We start from the raw sequence: 26,089 nt of genomic DNA on the forward strand, positions 1-26,089 counted from the left end.
ACTGTATCACTCAATGATCCTGATGTAAAGGAGGCTGATGGCGATACCTGGTGGGCATGTGTACGGATTCTCTTGAGATGAAGAAAAAAACGTTGTTGCGAAGGCCTTGTGCAGTCATCCTGCTGCTTTGAGGAGAGCCGCTGAATGCCACTCGGCTACACGACCCCCTTTTGTTCACACAAGAGCTTTGCGGCATTAAATCTATTTAATACCCCCCCTCACCAGTTGTCCATCATTGTGACATATGTTTTTATGAAGGATTTGGGTTTCGTTTGCTGCTGCAGTACTTTGTCCCACGAGTAGCAGCTGTTGGCAGCGGCGAAATGTGCAAAAGCGTGTAACAATTTGTCACATTTTACATAGTTACGAAGGGAACAAATTAGGTGTGTTTCATTTAGCTCCAATGGAAAACTTTGATGACATCCTAACAAAAAGTCGTTATGCCGGGTGGAGAGCAACTTTCACTTAGTGCCGAGATTGATTAAAAAAAGTATACCCAGTAATGTTAACACGCGCCAGACTAGAAATGCAGTGCGGATGTTGAATGATAGACCACTCAGAACTGTACATAATGTTTTAACATTAGCAGCCCTCAGCGCGCGGAATGGGCATTCATTTCTGGTCCCATGTCATTCTCCGAGATGCATATCCTAATGTGAAACCTGTCGGTGACTACTGCACTCTCTCGGATGGGGGAGGGGAGGGTTACATAGGTAAAAATAAAGTATTTTATGTATGCATTAAACAAGACGGATAATATCAATGTAAAATACAATGGAGGCTGGCAAATGGTCCTCAGTAGGGACATTGCTCTTAAAGAAGTATTAATGCAGTCGGCTGGTGCTTTTCCTCTCAAAATATTTCTATATTTCAACTTATGATAATGCTCATGTCGTACCTGGGCTTTTGTGAAACAAGGAGCCCAAATAAACTGGATTGAAATTCTTATCCTTCGTTGCAAGTTGGTGCTGGTCGGTGCGGACCCGGTGGGTCAAAGGGCCTGTTTACGCGCTGCATCTCCAAGCAAAAGCCAAACTAAGTGTGATCCATGGTTCGCAGTCGAGAACTGTGAGATGTTAATCAGCCTGAAAGACCTGACAACTGCAACCCAGAGTTTTCAAAACGTTGACAATAGAGGTAGTGGAGACTTGGGATATCATCTAGAGAGTAGAAAATATGAACTAAGTGGTGCAGCAATTAAGTTGCTGCCTTACAGCGCCAGAGACCCGGGTTCGATCCTGACTATGGGTGCTGTCTGCACGGAATTTGTACGTTCTCCCCATGACCTGCGTGGGTTTCCGCCCGTATTTCAAAGACATACAGGTTTGTAGGTTAATTTGCTTTGGTGAAGATTGTAAATTGTCCCCAGTGCGTAGGATCGTGCTAGTGCTAGTTTACGGGGATCCCTGGTTGGCGCGGACTCGGTGAGCCGAAGGGCCTGTTTCGTGCTGTATCTCTAAACTAAACTAACCAAGAATTGACCTGCTCAAAATATAAGAGATGATTCATTCAGGACTGAATGAGGAATAGTTTATTCACTGGGGTTCTGTGAATGCCTGTTCATTCAAAACTGGGGCTGTTTAACCTTTGGAACTTAGAGGGTGAATCAAGCAATATGGGTAGAGGGCAGGAAAAGAGTGTTGGGCCAGAAGATCATCCATGATCTTGTTCAATGGTGGACGTGGCTTGAGGGGCCATAAGGCCTATTCCTGATCCTAATCTGTGTGTTCCTATTTGCACACCTGGTAGTAATTGTGCGGACTGGAATGAATATCTTCCTTCCTGCCCAGGGGCTCAATCTTAGGTTACTCTTCTTTCACTTCATCACATTCTCAGAAGAAGAAATAAGAACATGGCAGTAAGGATTCAACTCCATTCCCAATTTTGCGATCATTAAAGATTACTGCTGATCTCTGAGTTTGTCTCCTTTTGTTTGGCGACTAATCTTTCATCTTTCAAAACATGTTCCCGATGTTGGGGGAGTCCAGAACCAGGGGTCATAGTTTAAGAACAAGGGGTAGGTCATTTAGGACTGAGATGAGGAAAAACTTTTTCACCCAGAGAGTTTTGAATCTGTGGAATTATCTGCTACAGAAGGCACTGGAGGCCAATTCACTGGATGTTTTCAAGAGAGAGTTAGATATAGCTCTTATGGCTAATGGAATCAAGGGACATGGGGAGAAAGTAGGAACAGGGTACTGATTTTGGATGATCAGCCATGATCATGTTGAATGGCGGTGCTGGCTCGAAGGGTTGAATGGCTTACTCCTGCACCTATTTTCTATGTTCCTATGTTTCTATCTGTGTTACAACGCCATTAGTGTTCTAGCAGAGGATGGTTTGAAGGATCTAGTTCAGTTACAAGACCCTCAGTGGCATAATTATAGTGTGTGTGTCCCTCACAAATAAAGTTGTTACTGCAGATCTTGTGCGGCTTTTGTCAGTGTTATTGTCACCAGCATTAGTCTTAGCAGCAACGAGACATTGGAACAGCTAAGAAGAATTACCTTGCACAGTCAGGGATCTATTTATAACTGGAGGATATCTGAGAGCACATTACACCATGTCTCAGATATGAAGTTAAACATTCTGCCTTGTGCCTCATAAAAGTCGCCTTGATGTTACTTGGAACTAAAGGAGGGGAGTTCTTATGGGACCAGTATTTATCCCTAAACCAACATGACTAAAATAGGTGATCTTGTTGCTTTGTGTGAATTGCCTGCTGGCGTCTGTACACTTGGACAGTGAGTAGACATAGAAACATAGAAAATAGGTGCAGGAGTAGGCCATTCGGCCCTTTGAGCCAGCACCGCCATTCAGTATGATCATGGCTGATCATCCAAAATCAGTACCCTGTTCCTGCTTTCTCCCCATATCCCTTGATTCCATTAGCCCTAAGAGCTATATCTAACTCTCTCTTGAAAACATCCAGTGAATTGGCCTCCACTGCCTTCTGCGGCAGAGAATTCCACAGATTCAGATTTTTTTTTTTAGATTTAGAGATACCGCGCGGAAACAGATCCTTCGGCCAACATATGCAGTTCTTTCCTACACATATCCTTGTTCCTGTTATCCCAGAAGGTGATTTAAATGTGGATGCATGGTCGGAATCCTGTCATACACGTCATAATGGGTTGTTTTTTTAAAGTAACATTGTAAAATCATAGCTATTTCAGTTTTTCTGTGTGTTGGCCAGAATCATCATACCATTGGGAAACATTGCCCTTACCATCAATGGCAGGCAGTGGTATGAAAAAATGGTCTTCATATGGACCATTGATGGTAAAGCATTAATAGTTTACTGGTATTTATTCACAAAATGCTGGAGTAACTCAAGCAGGTCAGGCAGCATCTCAGGAGAGAAGGAATGGGTGACGTTTCAAGACGAGATCCTTCTTCAGACTGATGTCAGGGGGGCGGGACAAAGGAAGGATATAGGTGGAGACAGGAAGATAGAGGGAGATCTGGGAAGGAGGAGGGGAAGAGAGGGACAGAGGAACTATCTAACGTTGGAGAAGTCGATGTTCATACCACTGGGCTGCAAGCTGCCCAGGCGAAATATGAGGTGCTGTTCCTCCAATTTCCAGTGGGCCTCACTATGGCACTGGAGGAGCTCATGACAGAAAGGTCAGACTGGGAATGGGAGGGGGAGTTGAAGTGCTCGGCCACCGGGAGATCAGATCGGTCAATGCGGACCGAGTGCAGTTTACTGGGTGGCACTTTGCAGGCACTGGTATGACAAATGAACTTCATATGGACCACAAATTCCACAAATTCACAACTCTCTGGGTGAAAAAGTTCCTTCTCACCTCAGTTTTATATGGCCTTCCCTTTACTCTAAGACTGTGGCCCCTGGTCCTTGTTGGAATGGACCAACAAGGTTCTTAAAGCTCATGAACCCAACCTGCAAATAGTTGTAATCCAGTGAGCACCTGGAGCGGGAATGGATGCTGTGAAAATGCTAGTTTGCTTGAAATGATTGAGTTTAGCCCAAGTCGATTCAGTTGAAGGTGTGAGCTTCATGACAACAGATAAATTAACAACTCTTGACGAGCACTGAATCTTTAGTTAGATTATGAAGTCCAAACATTTAGTAGCTTCAATCTAAACCCTCAGTTTTATCACCTTCTCTAACCTTGGTTCACTGGTGATGTCATGGGTTGAATATCTCTGGTGGTTTTCCCATTATCTATTGAACAGCTGACATCATTCAGGCAGATGAGGCAGACTTTCCTGTTTCATAATATACCCTTTCTATTGCGCATTCAGCATTTTGAAGTAAGGTTGTAATCATAGGTGTCTATTCTGCTGCAGGAGTGGGAATATATCAGTCAATGTGAAAATGTACGATTAGTATTGAGCCACCCATGCCTGCAGCTCCCACATGACCCATCTCTAGTTTATACTTAGTTATGTCACCTCACATAGGCGTGACTACATTGTTGTTGGTCATAGATTCTCAGCTAAGATCGGGAGAAATTAGTGGGAAGGAACTGCAGATGCTGGTTTAAACCAAAGATAGACAGGAAGGGTCTCGACCCGAAAACGTCACCCATTCCTTCTCTCCTGTGCTAAAACGTTTAAGTAATCTAAATTGAGGCACGGTGATGTGTGAAGTAAGGAGGGATATGGAGAGGTTGCGTGGAATGTGGGGAAGATAGATGAAGGTAATGAAAGAAATTACAAAGCGATGCTGGTGCATAGGCAGGTAAAGGAGAAAGATAGGAAGGATTAAGAATGGGAGAGGGGATGGGAGAAGAGAGACTTACAGCTGATGGAGCATTTTCTTAGCAATTAAATAAATTATAGGAGCAGAATTAGGCCATTTTGGCCCATTAAGTCTACTCCGCCATTCATTCGTAGCTGATCTGTCTTTCCCTCTAAACCCGATTCTGCTGCCTTCTCCCCATAAACCCCGACCCCTGTACTAATCAAGAATCTATCAATCTCTGCCTTCAAAATATCCATTGACTTGGCCTCCACAGCCTTCTGTGGCGATGAATTCCACAGATTCACCACCCACTGACTAAGGAAATTCCTCCTCATTTCCTTCCTAAAGGTGCGTCCTTTTATTCTGAGGCTATGGGCTCTGGTCCTAGACTCGCCCACTAGTGGAAACATCTCCTTCACATCCACTCTGCCATAAATCCTCTGTTTTACTTCCAAGTAGCTGTTATACTGTAGAAACTAGGGCAACTAATGTGAACATCAAGCTCCCAAAACAGCAATTTAAGTCAATGTTGGAACTGTATTTGTAGCCATGCTCCAGGCGGGAATATTGAAAGAAAGACTCGTATTTACTCAGCGTTATACAACCTGAGAATATCCTACAGCCTTTCACGAACATAGAAGCAGCTCTGAAGTGCAGTGCCTGATGCAGGATGAACAGCACAAAAGCCGATTTGGGTAGAACGAACTTCAACAACAAGAAGTGCTGCAATGACCAATTCATCAGTTGGCTCCGATATCGGAAATGTTCTCCTGCTCTTTGAAGTAGTACCATGGACCTTTTATTTTCACTTGTGAGGATTCAAAAGGCCTTGGTTTAACATCGTATCTGGAAAAAAACATAACTTCCACAGTACCGCTGAATTATCAGAGTGCTCAAGAGTGAAGAGTGTTTCATTGTCAGATGTACCGACATTGCAACAACAATCTCATTCTTACTTGCTATGAGTATTGTGTTTAGAGGCCTGTTATGCCACATATAATAAACAACAAAAAAATTAAAGATAACTGGACAGTTCTTGAATATTTTAAATCACTGGGGCTAATTGTTTTTTTTGTGATTAAGGGAACATATTTAAGATTCATGATTCGATTCATAAGTTGACTTCCTTTCTTAATGTAATCTCTTTAGCCTGACAAATTCATTTGTTTTGACACACAAATTAATACCAGGCCCAGCATGAATGGATCCTTATTGTATAAGTGAAGTTATACAGGTTCCCCTCATCTATTACCAAATACAAATCAGTGGGCAATTTGGTTGTTGGGAAATGCTTTTGTGTTTCTTTACTTTGATCTCAGTCATTCTCACATCATAAGATCATGTGATAGGAGCAGAATTAGGCCATTCGGCCCATCAAATCTACTCCGCCATTCAATCATGGCTGATCTATCTCTCCCTCCATTCTCCTGCCTTCTCCCCATAACCCCTGACACCCGTACTAATCAAGAACTACATAGAAACATAGAAACATAGAAAATAGGTGCAGGAGTAGGCCATTCGGCCCTTCGAGCCTGCACCGCCATTCAATATGATCATGGCTGATCATCCAGCTCAGTAGCCTGTACCTGCCTTCTCTCCATACCCCCTGATCCCTTTAGCAAAAAGGGCCACATCTAACTCCCTCTTAAATATAGCCAATGAACTGGCCTCAACTACCTTCTGTGGCATCTTACATCTTACGTCTTCATTGGTATTTCAGATGTATTGCACCGTAGCAAGCTAGGTGTATTCCTATCAACAGAATTAGCCAATGCAAGTAACCAACAACAATCCATCCAGGTGATATTTCCCCATTCCCTGACATCAATCTGTCATGTCAGTAAATGCAACCACAGCGACTTAATGAAAACAGTATTGCGCACGGAAGCAGAACATTTCAAATAGCTTCCAAAATATGGGACGGGCTTGCCAGGACATTGCACTGTGCATTGCCAGTTGCATTGCCAAGAATAGTGGCTGAAATCTGTACGATGTGAAAGATAGCAGCTGTAACTCTCTGAGCAGCCTTTGCTTCTCAGGAAGGAAGGCAAACGCAATGCAAATGCATTTATTTGGAGAGGACCAGGATATATAAACAAGGACGCAATGCTGAGGCTATACAAGGCACCGCTCACTCCACATTTGGAGAATTGTGAGCAGTTTTCAGTCCCATATCTGAGGAAGGATGTGCTGGCATTGGGGAGAGTCCAGAGGAGGTTTCCCGGGGACGATTGGGTTAACGTATGATGTGCGCTTGACGGCAGTGTACTTGCTAGAGTTTAGAAGAATGTGGGACCTCATTGAAACGTACCGAATAGTGAAAGGCCTGGTTAGAGTGGATGTGGAGAGGATGTTTCCACTAGCGGGGAGTCTAGAACCAGAGGGCTTAGCCTCAGAATTAAAGAACGCACCTTTAGAAAAGAGATGAGGAGGAATTGCTTTAGTCAGAGGGTGTTGAATCTGTGGGATTCGTTGCCACAGATGGCTGTGGAGGCCACAAACTGACGAATTCTTGATTATCAGGGGTTTGGGGGGGAAGCCAGGAGAATGGGATTGAGGGGGTAAGATAGATCAGCCATGATTGAAGGGTGGAGTCGACTCGATGGGCCGATACTTGACCATCAGGAACTTTGAACAATCGGATGTCTAGAAAACTCACCAGGTTCCGATATCCTAAATTCGCTTTAAACCCACCAAACGCCTCCTTTCCCCTTGCTCCTATCAAACTTACCAGAACTTGTTCCACGCTCCTTTTAAACATACTGTGTTTTCTTTCAACGCTTTCTGTAAACTCACATGGTCCACTGAAAAAAGTTTATTATATTACTGTGTGACATCTTAAAGAACAGTGGATGAAAAGTACTTCATATTCCGCTTGGGTAGCTCACAACCCAGCCGTATGAACATTGGATTCTCTACGTTTAGGCAACTAACCACCACCATCACCACCCTGCCCCCAACCCCTGTCTTCTTTGCGCATTTATCTCATTATCCCAACCCCCCCCCCCCCCCCATTTTTCCTTCCACTTTCACCTATATCCCTCCCTCAGGCTTTCAATTTCACACATCTTCTCTCCCTATCTCACCAGCTTTTGCCTTCTTTTGATCTCTGGCCATTATCCACCCACATTGCCAAACAAGCCCACCTCACCTCTCTCCACCTGGCTTAGTCCATCCCCCATCTCTCTTCCAGCTTCCTCTCCCCTACTACAATCAGTCTGAAGAAGGGTTCTGACCTGAAACATGGCCTTTCCATGTTTTCCCTCTGAGTTACTCCAGCACCATGTGTCTTTTTTTAAATTAAAAGGGGGATGGGCTATTAATAAGAGTGACCTCAATTGCTCCAAAAAATCTGCCACTACGTTATCACCAAAGTGCCATGGGTACCGGATTATCAGAGTATTTACAGCGCATTGAACATTTACTCCAATGCAATCAATGGAATGGATTCAGGAATAGATTCAGGGTGGCATGGTGGCGCAGCAGTAGAGTTGCTGCCTTAGCAACTTAGAGTTGCAGCGCCAGAGACCTCGTTCGGTCCTAACTGCAGGTACTGTCCCCACGGCGTTTGTACGTTCTCCCCGTGATCGCGTGGGTTTTCTCCGAGATCTTTGGTTTCCTCCCACACTCCCAAGATGTACAGGTTTGTAGGTTAATTGGCTTGTCATAAGTGTAAATTGTCCCGAGTGTGTGTCAGATAGTGCTGATGTGCGAGGATCGATGGTCGGTGTGGACTCGGTGGGCCGAAAGGGCAGTATCTCTAAACTAAAAACTATAGGTACACATAACAAAACATGTCACCACTATTGTGCACACCAACTGGTGGTGAATTTCCACACTATAGTGTATCTCACATTGTCTAGACGTCCCAAGATTATCCACAGCCAATGACTCACTATCTGCCGTACATTCACACTGGAGAAGACCTGGCTGCCTGATCTCTCAGGCGTGCATAGCTGTGGGATAACAAAGGAACCAAGGAATGACGTGAAGGGGAAAAAAAGGAACAAGATGATGTGAAGAAATACAGGCAGGAGAAGTGGTCTAATGGGATGAGGAGATTCATTATTAAAGACTCAAACTACCTGAAGGACAGTTTTACCTGGGGGAGCTTGTTACATAGGGAAAGCCCATGGTAAGTACAAATCTTGAACATTGAAGATGATTCCAGCTGGAGTGATTAATCTGCCTTTGTAGTGCCAGCAGCTATCTTTAAACTGTGCTGTAAATGCTTTGCACTGTTGTATCCATAAAGCCACCAGAGACAGAAAGCCCATCTGTATGCATGAACTTTCTATTTTGTAGTTAATATTAACATAACTCTTAAAGATCAAACCACACTTAAAAAAACAAAATGCTACAGTAGATTAAGACTGATTTGGGACCTCATTCCCATGTTTACTGCGGAGGGTTTTAGCTTGTTATTCTCCATCAAAGCGGAAATATATTCTCAACCCCACTATTGTAGGGCATCCCCAATTTTGGTGGTGCTGGAGGTCCTGGGTGGAGGTGGCGACCACCTGAATTACAGCCTGCAAATTCATAGAATTATACATTATTGGCCCAACTTGTACATGCTGACTGCAGTCAGAATTCCCACGTTGAACTATGCCCTTTGACCCACCTTCGACCCACCTTGTCCATGCCAAGCAAGTTGGCAGTTGGGCTAGTCCCATTTGGCCCATATATATATATATATCTCCAAAATCCTCTTCTCCATATATCTGGAGGAGAGGGAAAAGAGAATGGAATAAAAGGGAAACATGGGTCTCAGGAATGGGAGATGAGCGTAGAGAGGAGGGGAAAGGAGCGGAGTGACTGGGGTGGAGTGGAGATGGTGGCGCACCAATGTGGGTGGGAAGAGGGGGCAAGGGAGGAGAGATGGGGTGGGGGGGGGAGGTTATTGCTTGAAATTGTAGTATTCAATGCTCGTACCATTGGGTTGTAAGCTACCCAAGCTAAATATGAACTGCTGTTCATGCAGTCTGCCTGAGACCTTGCTCTGGCAATGGAGGAGAACTCGTTCAGAAAGGTCGGTCTGGAAATGAGAAGAGGAGTTAATATGTCAAGTAACCGGGAGCACCAGGAGGCCTTGGCGGACAGAGCACGAGTCTCTGCTTTGTCTCGCCAATGTACAGGAGGAAATATGAAGTCCCTCTCTGAATCTGACCGTGAGAAACACAGCCTTTGGTTATTTGGGGAACCTCATCCACTTGCAACAGATTTGTCAATGGCATTGAAAAGACTTTTAGAGAGGCATATGAACGTGCAGGGAATGGAGGGATATGAGTTATGTGCTTGTAGATAAGTGATGGTCTTGGCATCATGTTCAGGACATGACATTGTGGACCTGTTCTTGTGTTGTACTGTTCTATGTTCTTCCCAGTTGCAGATCCCATTGCTATAGACCCTAAATTAACAGCCAGGGGATTACTTGGCCTGAAATCATCCACCTTCAGGCCAATTGGCAGAGTATTGAGAAGTTGGGAGGTCATGTTGCAGTTATGTAAGACATTGGTGAGGCTGCGTTTAGAGTATTGTGTTCAGTTCTGGTCGTCATGTTATAAGAAATAAGTTGTCAAGCTAGAAAGGGTGCAGGGAAGGTTTACGAGGATGTTGCCAGGACTGAGCTATTGGGAGTGTTTGAGCAGGCTGGGACTCAGGGGTGAGGGGTGATCTAATAGAAATTTACAAAATCACGAGGGGAATAGATCGGTACAGAGTCTCTTGCCCAGTGTAAGGGAATCGAGAACCAGAGGACATAGGTTTAAATTGAGTGGTCAAAGATTTAATAGGAATCTGAGGGGTAACTTTTTCACACAAAGGGGCGGCACGGTGGCGCAGCGGTAGAGTTGCTGCCTTACAGCGAATGCAGCGCCGGAGACTCAGGTTCGATCCTGACTACGGGCGCCGTCTGTACGGAGTTTGTACGTTCTCCCCGTGACCTGCGTGGGTTTTCTCCGAGATCGTCGGTTTCCTCCCACACTCCAATGACGTACAGGTATGTAGGTTAATTGGCTGGGCAAATGTAAAAATTGTCCCCAGTGTGTGTAGGATAGTGTTAATGTGCGGGGATCGCTGGGCGGCGCGGACCCGGTGGGCCGAAGGGCCTGTTTCCGCGCTGTATCTCTAAATCTAAAATTTAAATCTAAAGAATGGTGGGTGTGTGGAATGAGCTAGTTGAGGCAAATACTAGCTCATAACATTTAAGAAACATTTAGATAGGTACAAAGATAGGACATGTTTGGAGGGATTTGGGCTAAATGCCGGCAGGTGGGTCTAGTGTAGCAGGGACATGTTGGTCGGTGTGGGCAAGTTGGGCCACAGGGCCTGTTCCCATGCTGTATGACTCTATGACTATGACCAGGCAGAGTTAACCACTCCATATAAGATTCTGAGCAGTGACTGGTGAAGATTAATGTGCGGCTCTCTTTGTCAGTACATCCCATCTCAGCAACGCATAAAGGAATTGAATATTTCCAGGCTGGGTGCCCACTGGTGTGTCATTCTTGGAAAACCACACCGCAGGGATGTGCAGAACCCGGGAGCAACATCTGTACAGCATATGTGGCTGTTAGTTCTTAAATGCCACAAAGATATCTTAAAAGAGTTTAGCCTGTAATAATTTTAGCTATAAATGGGAAAGGATGCGACAAACTGAACAACTGACTTGCTGACTGAAGTGTTTCACTTTCTTTGTGAATTTTGGCTTCGTTTCCTCGGTAGCGTTACTGCCGTGGAGGGGCGCAATCAGGTCTGGAGTCGTCTCTCTTGCACACTTTGTTGTGCTGATAGTGTAGGTAGGGTACTCTGTAAGGTACGGGGTTTTAGATTTTTTTTAGATTTAGAGATACAGCGCAGAAACAGGCCCTTCGGCCCACCGGGTCCACGCCGCCCAGCGATCCCCGCACATTAACACTATCCTACACCCACTAGGGACAACTTTTACATTTTGCCCAGCCAATCAACCTACAAACCTGTACGTCTTGGGAGTGTGGGAGGAAACCGAAGATCTCGGAGAAAACCCACGCAGGTCACGGGGAGAACGTACAAACTCCGTACAGACGGCGCCCGTGGTCAGGATCGAACCTGGGTCACCGGCGCTGCATTCGCTGTAAGGCAGCAACTCTACCGCTGCGCCACCGTGCCGCTTGGCTTGGTGGGCCGAAGGGCCTGTTGCGCACTGTGCCTCTAAAGTCTAAAGTCGAGTCTAAATATGGTGCTGTAGCTCACGCCTTGCCAAGCACACCCCTCTAATCCCAGCCACATCTGCTTCCATGTGTGCTGCAGTGAGCTATTCCCCTCGTGATTTTACAATCCATGCTAAAACCAATGTATGCATTCCCGGTCCTTCAGGGAAAATAGACTATAGTGAGAAGCAAGCACTCACTGTACAATTAAAACAGAAAAGTGTGTGAAATTTGACTCGGTCTTAGCATGCCGCTTAATGATTTTTCTTTTGTCACTCTACTGATCCTTGAAGTAGTTCATAAATTCATAAATCACTGGAGCAGAATTAGGCCAATTGGCCCATCGTGTCTACTCTGCCTTTCAATTATGGCTGATCTATCTTTCCCTCTCAACCCCATTCTCCTACCTTCTCCCCATAACCTTTGACACCATTACGAATCAAAAATCTGTCAACCTCTGCTATAAAAATCACCCAATGACGCCCTCCACAGCTGTCTGTGGCAATGAATTCCAGATGTCACTACCCTCTGTCGAAAGAGATTCCTCCTCATCTCCTTTCTGAAGGTACGCTCTTTTATTCTGAGGATGTGCCCTCTGGTCCTAGATTCTCCCCGGAGTGGAAACATCCTCTCTACATCCACTCTATCCACGCCTGTCACTGCTGGTAAGTTTCATTGAGGTGTCCCCTCATCCTACTAAGCTCCAGTGAGTACAGGCCCAGTGGCGTTAAACGCTCATCATAGGTTAAACCAATCTTTGCGGGCATCTTTCTGGTATTCGTCCTCTGGACCCTCTCCAACGCCAGCTCACCCTTCCTCAGATACGGGCCCCCCAAAACTGCTCACAATACCCCAAATGCGGACTGACCAGCGCCTTATAAACCCTTCGCATTACACCCCTGTTTTTATATATTACAGTCCTCTGAAAATAAATGCGAACATTGCATGTGCCTTCCTTATTACTGATTCATCATGCAGATTAACCTTTTGCAGTCCTCCGGTGCTTGAGTTTACCGAGCCAGCGATGTCCTTGAGGTATTTATTCACAAAATGCTGGAGTAACTCAGCAGGTCAGGCAGCATCTCAGGAGAGAAGGAATGGGTGACGTTTCGGGTCGAGACCCTTCTTCAGACTGATGTCCTTGAGGTGACTGGTGATGGTGGTTTGGATGGAGACCAAGCACTCTCAAGAGCAAAGCCCCATCCAACCCTGCTGTGAAATCATTTGCCAAAATAAAATCAGATTGTACCGAGTCAACCCCTGAAACCCTTTTCCTCTTTCTCCTCTAACTCCTGCCCCCCTCTCCCCATCTCCTCCCCTTGAGTTCGGTGGTAAAAATAAGTCAGCTAAGACCTGATTTTTGATTGCTGACTCATAAAGCTCGTACACACTACCGTCGATGTTACACATAACTTTTTCTCAACTCAATGGCACGTCGTAAGCACGTTTATGAACTGGCAGTGATGAATCTACTGGGAGTTGTGTTCAGAAAGCGTTGGTAACATTTTCCTCCGAGTTTGGAGCAGGGCTTTTTTTTAGGCTGCTACTGTTTCAAGAGGCGGTGACTTTACCCGTTGAGTTACGTGTGGCTGGCTGCTCGCTCGTTAACATGGTGTCAGCCAAACTGCGCTGGATGTTGCAAGCTACTAGTTGGGTTTTTATTGTTTTCTGAAATGTTATGTTAAGAACTACTGGGCTTGCGGGTTTACTGTGTTTTCCCCCCCTGCTATTGGACAACACGTATTGCCAATAATCTCACTTTCTCCTCTGTAATTTTGGTGTGTGGCACGGAAAACTAAATTCGGTTTATTTGTCCGGATAGAACATGTTAAAAAAAAAAAACTACCTTGAAATTTACCAATCGACCCGCTTCCTTTTTAAATGTATTTATTCCTTAATTTTTAATTTGGCCAAAACTTATCCTCGATCAACTTGTCTGGCTTCTTTGTTCTTATTGGGATCTTGATTTACACAACCCGATTCGCTGCAATATAAATAATTTTGGAGAATGACTTTTTTTGTGTGTGTGTGTGTGTGTGTTAGTAAAGCTCTTTAGAAAATTCCAAGAAAGGTGCAATAAAAGAGGCGACTTTCTTCATGCAGAAACAAATAACTGCAGATGCTGGTTAATGCACAAAAGTGCTGGAGTAAACGAAATGTGTAGGGAGGAACTGCAGATGCTGGTTGACGCCGAGGATGTGCACAAAAATGCTGGAGTGACTGCGGGACAGGTAGCGTGGAAGGAGTGGGTCACACGTTTGGGGTCGAGACGCCTTCTTCAGAAACTCAGCGGGTCGGGTAGCATCCCCGGAGAACGTGGGTAGATGGTGTTTCGGGTCGAGAATGGCTCTGAAGAAGAGTCTCCACCCGAATCGTCACCTAACCATGTCCTCCAGAGAATGCTGCCCGAGTGACTCCAGCACTTTGTGTATCCAACTTTCTTCACTCGTCGCAGACACAAGGAACTGCAGATGCTGATTTACAACAACAACAACAAAAGCGCCAAGTGCTGGAGTAACTCAGTGGGTCGCCGGGCAACATCTCTGGAGGACACATAGAAACATAGAAAATAGGTGCAGGAGTAGGCCATTCGGCCCTTCGAGCCTGCACCGCCATTCAATATGATCATGGCTGATCATCCAACTCAGTAACCTGCACCTGCCTTCTCTCCATACCCCCTGATCCCTTTAGCCACAAGGGCCACATCTAACTACCTCTTAAATATAGCCAATGAACTGGCCTCAACTACCTTCTGTGGCAGAGAATTCCACAGACTCACCACTCTCTGTGTGAAGAAATGTTTTCTCATCTCGGTCCTAAAAGACTTCCCCCTTATCCTTAAGCTGTGACCCCTGTTTCTGGACTTCCCCAACATCGGGAACAATCTTCCCGCATCTAGCCTCTCCAACCCCTTAAGAATTGTATATGTTTCTATAAGACCCCCCCCATTCAGTCTTCTAAATCCCAGCGAGTACAAGCCGTTTCGGGTCGGGATCCTTCTACAGACTCATTCCCTAACAGACAAAACAATTCCGGTGTCTGAGACTGGAAAGCCCGTTAGTTGGTCCGATGGCAGAAGTATTTAGGTAACTAACCAGGGGCAGCAATTCTAAAAGGAAGGAACTGCAGATGCTGGTTTAAACCGAAGATAGACACAAGAAGCTGGCAGGCAGGCAGCATCTCTGGAGAGAAGGAATGGGTGGCGTTTCGGGTGGAGACCCTTCCTTCATTCTTCAGTCTGAGGAAGGAAGGGTCTCGACCCGAAGCGTCGCCCATTCCTTCTCTCCAGAGATGCTGCCTGTCCCGCTGAGTTACTCCAGCTTCTCGCGTTCTGTATTTAGTTTAGAAAGTCGTTGTGTTGGGCGGTGCTGTAATAACAACTTCAAAAATACACTGTTCCAGTGTTGGGGAATTAAACATGTCCACAGTGGAGACCAAGGCAGTGAATACTGGGGGAGGGGGCGAGCAATAACAAAGGGGGTCTGAAGAAGGGTCTCGACCCGAAACGTCACCCATCCATTCCTTCTCTCCTGAGATGCTGCCTGACCTGCTGAGTTACTCCAGCATTTTGTGAAATCTCCTGAGATGCTGCCTGACCTGCTGAGTTACTCCAGCACTTTGTGAATAAATACCTTCGATTTGTACCAGCATCTGCAGTTATCTTCTTATAAAAAAGGGGGTATGGGGGAGGGGGGCAGCCTTAAATCATCGACATCAGCGGTGGTCGCACTTTGAGAGTGAAGCATGGGGATTTTCCATTCCCAAGGTGTGCAGACGAGTGTGAAAAATGCTCCTGATCATTGGGAGATTAAAACATGCTGCGATTCGGGGGGCGACTGAAGGGTTAACGAAAGCAATGAGAAATGGCTCTGTCTACATGCTCCTAAAGCAATTCGAAGTTGATTTATAGAGTGGCATGTGAAAATACAAACTAGCAGCGGCGAGGTGCCCCAATTAGATGCACACACAACACAAAAAGCCGCTCGCCGCCACATTTCGCCACAGGTTACCACTGTGTCTGTAAATTGATGTGTTGTTCCTAAATGTGTCGGTGATATCGTTCGCGTTATCACTTGGCTCGAGTAGCTATTTAGCGTTTGTTTGTTTGGGGTTTTTAAAAAAAATCCGTCAACGAATAAAGGCAGAATTTTGGGGGGCATTTCGGGCTCAACGAAGAAATCGCGATTATTATGTTGCCTTGTCTGATCAGTCAGCTGGGAAACGGGTGGTGCAAGAGCTGTAACCAAAATAGGAAGTGGGTGTGGTAGAGGCAGAGGGAAGGAAGATGTCTGGCAAATGAATATATTAGTGGGGGGGGGGGGGGGAGTACATTTTAGCGATGTATCTATCTATCTATCGTTCAGCAAAATATCCAAAACAAACAAAAAAAACTGCAGGAAAATATTTCCATTGTAATCAATCTCCAGACCCGGGCAGATAAAGAATTTGAAGATAGACACAAAATGCTGGAGTAACTATAGACAATAGACAATAGGTGCAGGAGGAGGCCATTCGGCCCTTCGAGCCAGCACCGCCATTCAATGTGATCATGGCTGATCATTCTCAATCAGTATCGATCATTCCTGCCTTCTCCCCATACCCCCTGACTCCGCTATCCTTAAGAGCTCTATCCAGCTCTCTCTTGAATGCATTCAGAGAATTTGCCTCCACTGCCTTCTGAGGCAGAGAATTCCACAGATTCACAACTCTCTGACTGAAAAAAGTTTTTCCTCATCTCAGTTCTAAATGGCCTACCCATTATTCTTAAACTGTGGCCCCTTGTTCTGGACTCCCCCAACATTGGGAACATGTTTCCTGCCTCTAACGTGTCCAACCCCTTAATAATCTTATACATCGTAATCAATCTCCAGACCCGGGCAGATAAAAGAATTTGAAGATAGACACAAAATGCTGGAGTAACTAACTGTCTTCTATCTCCAGTGTGAACCAGCATCTGCAGTTCATTGCGGCAGATAAAGAATGTGGTTGTGTATTAAAGAAAAGTTACTTTTAAACATTTGCCCCGTGGGAAGAGATGCAATTGTTGACGTTTTCTTCGGTAAATGTTTGCACTCCGACGATGTATTATTTTTTTTTGTTTAGCTTTGTATTTATTTGTTCGGCTCGGTTTATTAACGGCATGAATGGAGAGAGGGGGATTTATTTTCAGAACGCTCTCTCTCTCTCTCTCTGCGGCTTGTACCGTTGCTTAACACGCCCCCGTCTGCCTCCCTGGTTTTTTTTTGTCTGCCATACCAATTTGCATTCTTTGATGGATTGCAGGGGTCTCAAAGAGCACTTCCAGGGAAGCGCTGAAGTACCATCTCGACAAACTCTTAAGAGAGAGGCAACAGTAGTACAAGTATTTGTCCAAACTCGTTGAGTCCACTAAGGCATTCTCTGAGCCCGTGCAAAGATCAATATTGCAGTTTGCCGATGGGCTTTGTACATGCACTCACAGTTTAGGTCTTTTAACAATATTAGCTCACAGCTCAATGAAGGGCCGTGCGTTGTGTCGTTAGTCCCCACCAAGTACTGAGAGGAGCGCTTGCTTCCTTGGAAAACTCGCCCTCCAGTTCCCGCAACGTCCTGGGATGAATAACCAAACAAAAAGTGCAGGAAAGAGAGAAGCACGCGTCCCCTTTCATTTGGAATCAGGGACTTGCTCCAAGCTGTTTGAAAATTGACTTGGCAAATATTAGCAATATACTTCCAGGCCAATAACGCCGTCTTACTTTCCTGGTAATAGAAGTGAAGGGTGGGGATGGGGCGAGGAAGGGTGGAAAAAAAGAGGAGTCTATTCTATTTTACTTGGGTATTTATTCACAAAATGCTGGAGTAACTCAGCAGGTCAGGCAGCATCTCGGGAGAGAAGGAATGGGTGACGTTTCGGGTCGAGACCCTTCTTCAGACTGAAGACTGGAGTTACTCCAGCATTTTGTGAATAAATACCTTCGATTTGTACCAGCATCTGCGGTTATCTTCTTATACTATTTTACTTGGGGGGCGGCTAACAGCTATGAAACATGTTGATCGCATGGTTCAAATGGAACTCCCTGCCACAATTAGCCCTGGAAGTTTTTGAAGGGAACATTTTTTTATTTTTTTTTAAAGAGTTCCTCTGGCTCCTTGTCATTAGGTTTGCGAGGGAACAAGCGATTCTTTTTTCACGGCTGGGTTGCCCCATTGAAAGTTTGGGTATTGTGCGTCTAAGCCGCCGCAGAACTGACACCGGGCAGTGAAAGAGCGGTGTGGGCTGGAGATTGGGCTGGGGAGGCTCCTTGGAGCACACACAGATTGCACATTCCCCGAGTTTTACAGCTTTGGCTTTTTGTGTTTTTGCTGCCGAGAGGGAAAACGGGAGAAAACAATTTGTTTAAAACACGCCTTAACCGAGTGCAATGCAGCAGGCAGACCCGGTGTAAAGTTTTCATGTAATCGATGCTATCATTGACCCTTTTTGAAGACAAATTCCTGCGAATGTTTTCTGAAGTTATTTGTCCAACATAAACTGGAGGAAATAAACCCTTTCCTTTCAGCCCGAGTAAATTGTGAAAAGGGGTAACAGAGGTTTGATTTAATGATTAGCCACCTGACCCCTCTGCTCCTTCGAAACCTTTAACTAGAAAATAACTCGCCTTTTTTCTAAGGGCATGGGTCTGAATGTTAATCGCACTAAGGAGGGGAGGGGAGAGAGAGAGAGAGAGGGGGGGGGGGGAGAGGGGAGAGAGAGAGAGAGAGAGAGCTTCATATTGAAATGGGCTCATTGTTCAGGTTAGCATTTGAAAAGCTGTCGGTCCATTATGCAAGTTTAAGGCAAGACACAGATCAAATCCCTCCATCGCCCGAACGAATGGCCAAAACCGCCCCTGTGAGTACTCGGCTAATTTTAATGACAATTTTATAACTTTCCAGGTCATTTTATTTTGCAAACGTACACCATTTCAGTCCATTTACCATCTGCCATGAATGTGTGTGTGTGTGTCCCCCCAACCCACCCACACCACCTCCCCGAAGAAGGAATAGCTGTCTAATTTTGAGAGGTTACATAATTGCTTCTGAGATTTTGCTTTTAAGTAAAACATTTTAATTGAAAGCTTTTTTTTTTGGTTTTTTTTTTTGTGCCAGGCTTGGGGAGTAAGTAAAGCTACAAGGAGTTGGAAAGTTTGAAAGATAAAACGCTGTGTTCCTGGTCTTTTCCTGACTGTACATTTTCGGCATGTTGATATGATACTGCTGTGATGTTTAATTCTCAACCAACCCCCCCCCCACACACACACAAACCTCCAATAAATCCTGCACGGTGATGTATATCTCTGCTCCAGTTCTAAAACCAACAGGGAACTTACCATAAAAGAAAATGTAGAACAACCCAGAGAACAAAAAAATCGATGGCACAACACGCTAGTGCCATTCATGCCGTGGTTAACTGCCAGCCTGCCTGTTGTGGATCTTTGATGCGCCGCGGTAAATTGCAGTTAGGGGGGAAAAAAACGCAGTCTGATAGTTTCCCGCGTCTGTTGGTGTCTGGCAGGGATTTTTTTTCTCTCTCTCTCTCTCTCTCTCTCTCTCCGATAAGGTAAACTTGACTTCTCTTTTGAAACTTAACAGGCTGTTGCTATTTCTGTCGCACTCCGCCGTTGAACTGTCTGCTTCTCTCTAAAAGCTGCATGAAATTTGGCAACGTTTACTTTTCCTTGTTGCAACTTTTGTGGATTGTGCTCAAAAACATTGTTTTAAGCGTCCAAGGAAGTACTCGTTTACGGAAACACTGGTGTTATTTTTTGGGGGGACAGAGGAAAGTTTCCTCCCCTTTTACTTGTTAACTTTCTTCCCCCTTTACTTGTTAACTTTCTTCCCCACCCTCCCCCTTCTTCATCACTTGTTACTCAAAACCTCCAACCCAGGATGACTGAAAAGACCTTAAAGCTGTTTTGGATAATGTCCTGACTGTAGATCTCAATGGGGTCTCTTGATGCCAGACCCTAACTGAGCAATATCCTGATCTTTAATTTCAATTAGAGTCATACAGTGTGGAAGCAAGCCCGTCTACCCAACTTGCTCACGCTGACCAGTATGTCCCATCTACAATAGTCAACCTGCCTGCGTTTGGCCTAGATCCCTCCAAACCCGTCCTATCCATGTACCTGTCCAAATGTTTCTTAAACGTTGCGATTGTACTTACCTCAATGATCTCCCCCGGCAGCTTGTTCCACCCACCACCCTCTGTGTGAAAAAAAGTTACCCCTAATAATAATATTCATTTATTGTCATTGCAACGAGTACAACGAAATTAAAAAAATAGCCAATCCTGACGGTGCGTAAAAACATATATGCAATAAATGCAAAAACAAATAAATGCAATTATATTAAGTACAAAAGTTTTAACAGTGTTGCCTAGTGCAGAAGGTAGTGTTCAGTTCTCGTATGGCCCTGGGGTAAAAACTGTTCTTAAGTCTGTTTGTTGGGGATTTGATCGACCTGAAACGTCGACCAGAGGGCAGATGAACAAACAGACGGTGGCCGGGGTGGGATGGATCTTTTATTATTTTGCCTGCTCTACTGAGGCAGCGTAGGCTGAACAGGTGCTCCAGGGAACTGCCCTCACATTGCTATTAAATCTTTCCCACTCACCTTAAACCTATGTCCTCTGGTACTCGATTCCACTACTCTGGGCAAGAATCTCTGTGCTCATGTATTCCTCTCATGATTTTGTACACTAATGGCAATGCCACTCCAGGACGATGTATGGCACCAGCATCCTCTGGAATGGCACTCAGTTCCACTGCCTTTGGAATGGTTCGCTAGTGCCAGCAGTGTCTGGGCTGGTGCTTCAAAGTCTGTCATTACTGGCTTGGTGCACAGGTGCCAGCCACAAAGACCTATACCAGCCCCCGGAGGTAGGGGATCACACCAGACACCCTCCCCCCACACTGTGTGGCACTGATACCAGCACCTGCCTCACTGCCTGTGCCTGCTGCAACAGGACGGTGCATTGTTGCCAGCTCCTGAGGGACTGAGTGCAAAGGTGCCAGGATCTTGCACTGGTACCAACCTTGCCAGACGGCACATTGGTGCCAGGCCGCTGCAGGACTGTGCACCTTGGTGGAGCCATGGTGGGACGGGGCACCATGAGATTGCCATTGGTGCCATCCCTGAGGAGACTGTGCATTGGTGCTGGGCCCTGCAGGACTGCATGTTGGTGCCAGCCGTTGCAAGACTACACGTTGGTGCCAGTTGCTGCGTGACTGTGCTTTGGTGCCAACCCCTGCAAGGCTGTGAGTTGGTGCCAGCAGTCTCATCATGGCATGCATTGGTGCCAGCTCCTGCAGGACTGAGCGTTGATGTTAGTCGCTGCAAGACTGTGCGTTGGTGTTAGCCCTTGAATGCAGATCCCCTCCAGGACAACGTATTGATGCCAATACCTTGTGGCATCGCACATGGATGGCAGACCATGTGTGGTGATGCCAACCTTTGTGGAGGGTGTTCTGATGCAAACCTTCACTGCAGCCAATATGCTATTAGGAGCCCCTGTGGAACCAAACCAGTGTTAGTGTCCTTCCTGTGTGCCATGTGTTGCCTGCAGAAATTCACCCAATTTCCTTTTTTTCCGTAATAAGGACAGAAAATGTTAGAAACACACAGCAGGTCAGGCAACATCCATGGAAGGAGAAACCAAATTAACATTTCAGATCAAAGACTTATTATTTCTGACATTTTCAGCTATTATTTCAGATTTCCAGCAAAAACAGTTTTGTGATTTTCCATCACTTTTTTTTTCTGTGGCTGCATTCATTATTCGAATATCGCTCATGAACCTGGGTATTTATTCACAAAATGCTGGAGTAACTCAGCAGGTCAAGCAGCATCTCAGGAGAGAAGGAATGGGCGACGTTTCGGGTCGAGACCCTTCTTCAGACTGGGAGTAATTGCATAAAATGTATTTGGAAAGCCTTAGAAATCATTTCACATCAATGGGTTGTGCACAATTGCATGTAAAAAGAGACATGATTTCAAATGTCTGACTATCTGTATAGAGTTTGAGTATTACAGCAGTGTGTTACAGTTCTGATTCTGAATATTAGAAAATCAGTTGCGAAACTTTTCAGTGTTAATTGCATTGATCCAAATCAATACTTCAGTCAAGCATGTGAATGGTATACAGATATTGTGTGTGTGTGTGTGTGTGTGTGTGTGTGTTGGGGGGGAGGGGGGGGGGAGGGGGGAAGAATGACGATTATCTTATCGACAATGAAACATATTGTGGGGTAGGATTATTGCTTAAGTTTCAATGAAAGTATGAATGGCAGGTAAAGTGTTCTTGTTTCTCCTTCCTCCATACAGAAGTCGAAAGCCCTTGGCCTGACTATATAAGAGAGCGCAGGAATGCAATCTCAATGCGGCCGCACGGGACAGGGCCGTCCTATTGCAAGATAAATGAAGAGCCGTGCACCTCCAGCGAAGACACGAGCTCTTCCTCAAAAATCAAGAACTCTCTGGGCCCACTGCCGCATTTAACCGAGCCGCAAACTCCCTACCGGGCAGTCTGTTTGTCAGTGGATCCCCGAAATGGCTACATGGACCAACGCTATTGTAAGTATCCACTCCTCTGCTACTCATTTATGTTTTACACGGAAAGACCCTGGCAACGGGTTGCGATTCCACTCCATCATGTAAAATAGTAAATGTGTCAGAATGGTAACACTTTTTTTTGAAAGACCTGGGATGGTCACTCATATTTGTTTGGTTCATCAATGCCTTGTATCACTGTAATTTCAAACTTTTTTTTTTAACACTATCTATCTGATGACTTGCCTGATGAAATCATTCATATTGTAAAGTGGTTCTGCTGCTCCATGGTAAACATTTGCATGCTGCTTTGTGTTGGAAAATGGCATGCTTCCAGAGGCACAGGTCAGTACGACTTTTGATGGGATATTTTTCAACGGTAGATGTAATTTATTATAGGAAGGTTACAGGTCAAAGGTATCTTAACTCGGACCAAAGGCAAGATCTATGGGGATTATCCGAGGACATTAAGTGATGTCTTGGAAGAGAGTGGATAAGCACAGCCAATTACTTTGCTATCCTTTTGACACATCTAGAGAAACTAATTGGCAATGGGCTCGCCTTTGACTGGAAGACAAATTTGTTTCTTGAAGTTAGGGAAGGGAAGAAGTGTAGAAAGTCCAAAATGTGATTTGCATTTGGTAATATGTTAAGCTACAAGTCAAAACTCAGGAGCAGTTGCAGTTAAGATTGCCGGGAAGAAATTCAACTCTGGATTTTTTGTCTTCAAGATGATGTTAAGAACGCAGAGGGGAAATGACTGTCGACCGATACTTTGAGCTGTGTTTAGCATTGACCATTAAAGCTTATTTCCCTGCATTAGATAGGCTACGTGAAATGGATTAAGGAGGAAAAATGCCAAATCACGTGATGGGGGCACCACATTAAAAGTCTTCTCTTAGTTTCTCTGCCTGGTATTTTTATCTAAATGATTTTGAGTGGCATACAGAAGCTTATGATCCAAGGCTAATTAATCCACGCTGCATTTTGATAACACATTTCATGCTTTGCTGCAAAGCAAAATGGAACGATCCTTTTATGAATTTCAAATGACGGTACTGTGAGAGCATTCATGAGGAGTGAGAAGTTTAAAGGAGATCTGACAATGATTTTTTTTCTACACCGAAGGTGATTGTAATCTGAACGCACTGCCTGAGAATGTAGTGGTAGCAGATACTCCATTTTACAAACATTTTCAGAAGCATCTGGACAGACATTTAAATTACCAAGGTGTAATAGACTACAAACTAAGCATTGGTTAATGGGATTAATATAGACAGATACTTGATGGTTGGTATGGATATAATGGGCTGAATAGCCTATTTCTATGCTGTATGATTATATAGAAACATGGAAAATAGGTACAGGAGGAGGCCATTTGGACCTTCGAGCCAGCATCACCATTCTATGACGCTTCCAACATTCCCAGTTTATTGAGGTCCAAGTAATGTGAAAAAAAGACACAAAGTGCCGGAGTAACTCAGCAGGTCAGGCAGCACCTCTTGAGAACATGGATAGGTGGCGTTTTGGGTCAGGACTCTTCTTCAGACCTTTCTTCCCCAGTCTGAAGAAATGGTCTGGACCCTAAACGTCACCTATCCATGTTCTCAAGAGGTGCTGTCTGACCCGCTGAGTTACTCCGGCACTTTGTGTCTTTTTTTGTTGTAAACCAGCATCTGCAGTTCCTTGTTTCTCCAGGAAATTTGAAATTCTGTCAATTAGGTTTATCCAAGAATTCCAAAACAATGGGTACTGTTCTGTCCTTTGAGTTCCCGGAGAGAAAGAGGGGTGAAGTCACTTATTGGATTTCCTAAGATTAATTATGGTGAAATCCTTTCACAAACTCCAAAAAAATCGAGTTCCAAGAGCTGTTTCTGCAAGTTTCCAAAAAATATAAGTGCCATTAATTTTCTCTCCAGGTGAGTGCTCAAAATAGCATATGCAGTGAGCTCTCTCAGCAATCACAAAATGTCCCAGATAGTCACGCACTAGCTTGAATTCAGCAGGAAACTTTTTGCAGAGCAGCACTTCTTTCTGGCTGTGGGTCGAGGTGTGCCATACGTAAATAAATACTGTCTAATATTCCTTAGTTGCCAATTCTTCCCAAGCGCCTTCAAAGAAAGTCTTCATGTGTTCTCAGAAGTAAATGAAACTGCAGATGTTGTAAATCTGAAATAAAAACAGAAAGCCTTGGAAATGCTAAGCGGGTCAGGCAATATCCACAGTGGAAGAAACAGTGTTAACGGCGCAGGTAGATGGCATTTCATACGTTCTGTCTGAGTGTTTACATTTTCAATTTTTTGCCCTTGATGCCATCTAAGCTTTATGTGTGTCTCAAGTCATTTCTTCTACATCCTGTTATAATTAAGGTGATAAGGTCATAAGTGATAGGAGCAGAATTAGGCTGTTCGCCCCATCATGTCTACTCCGCCATTCAATCATGGCTGATCTATCTCTCCCTCCTAACCCATTAATAATAACGAACTTACTTTTCTCTACCCGTTCTACTGTAAAACTCTAAACATGATTTCTGTGTTTTCGAGAGAACAGATATGCAGTAAGAAATCGAGCATCAGTTTGGGGATTAATGAGGAGAAGGGTTCTGATGGAATGGGTTAAACCGAGCGACACACAAAATATCAGAGCACACAGAACAGTACAGCACAGGAACAGGCCCTTCAGCCCACAATATCCGCGTGGAACATGATGTCAAGTTAAACTAATCTGCTTTGCCTGCATGTGACCCACCTCCCTCCTTTCCCTGCACAACTATGTGAATGTAGAATGTACAAAAAGAACTGAAATACAGTAATGTGTAAAGGAAGTGTGTTGGAGGTAAGAATTTACAAGATACAACAGACGAGCTAAAAGTGCGGAGAGAACCGACGAGAGAGAAATGATAATTTGATCTTACTCACAAAATGCTGGGATAACTCAGCAGGTCAGGCAGCATCTCAGGAGAGAAGGAATGGGTGACGTTTCGGGTCAAGACCCTTCTTCAGACCCGTCCCATTCCTTCTCTCCTGAGATGCTGCCTGACCTGCTGAGTTACTCCAGCATTTTGTGAATAAATACCTTCGATCTGTACCAGCATCTGCAGTTATTTTCTTATACTATTTGATCTTACTCCATCAGTGAAGTGAGAACCACACAGATTGAACCAAATGAACAGTTAAAAAAAATCTTTCCGAAATAATTGAGAAAAATTGAGTCAAATTACAGTGGCCTCATTAATCGGACTGAACCTTCGATCTAATTCTTGCAAGAAGGGGCTGAAAGGGCTAAAAATTCCTTTGATTTTCTCAACGTTGCCACGTGAGGAGTGCTGTTGTTAAACTCGGTTTTCATTCTGCACAGTTCACTGTAGGAGGAGCATGTCTGACCGCCTGCTTACGAAGTAGTAGCATTCAAAATATACCATTGAAGTTTCTTTAAGGTGTAGCTTTTTAAATATAGACTGTTTTCCTTCAGAAACATAAATCATCAATGTGAGCAGTTTATTTTCCATTTACAAGCAGCAGGAAACCAAGAAGGCAATGATTATTGAGGCAGGCACATTATTGCGCTGTGCAGTGTTGTGGGTGTATTTCTGAGAGTTTATGTTCTCGATCACCCCACT

At 44.7% G+C, this 26,089-nt stretch overlaps 1 protein-coding gene across 1 annotated transcript in view; it reads left to right on the plus strand.

Moving 5' to 3' along the window:
- gli2a (GLI family zinc finger 2a) overlaps positions 1-26,089 on the plus strand; it is a 425,818-nt gene that overhangs the window by 196,982 nt on the left and 202,747 nt on the right. Inside the window, exon 4 of the mRNA XM_078403330.1 lies at positions 22,246-22,494. Coding sequence (XP_078259456.1) covers positions 22,246-22,494 — 249 coding nt within the window. The remainder of the gene's footprint in view (positions 1-22,245; positions 22,495-26,089) is intronic.

This window comes from Rhinoraja longicauda, chromosome 8 (assembly GCF_053455715.1).
Source record: "Rhinoraja longicauda isolate Sanriku21f chromosome 8, sRhiLon1.1, whole genome shotgun sequence".
In the NCBI taxonomy this organism is placed as follows: domain Eukaryota; kingdom Metazoa; phylum Chordata; class Chondrichthyes; order Rajiformes; family Arhynchobatidae; genus Rhinoraja; species Rhinoraja longicauda.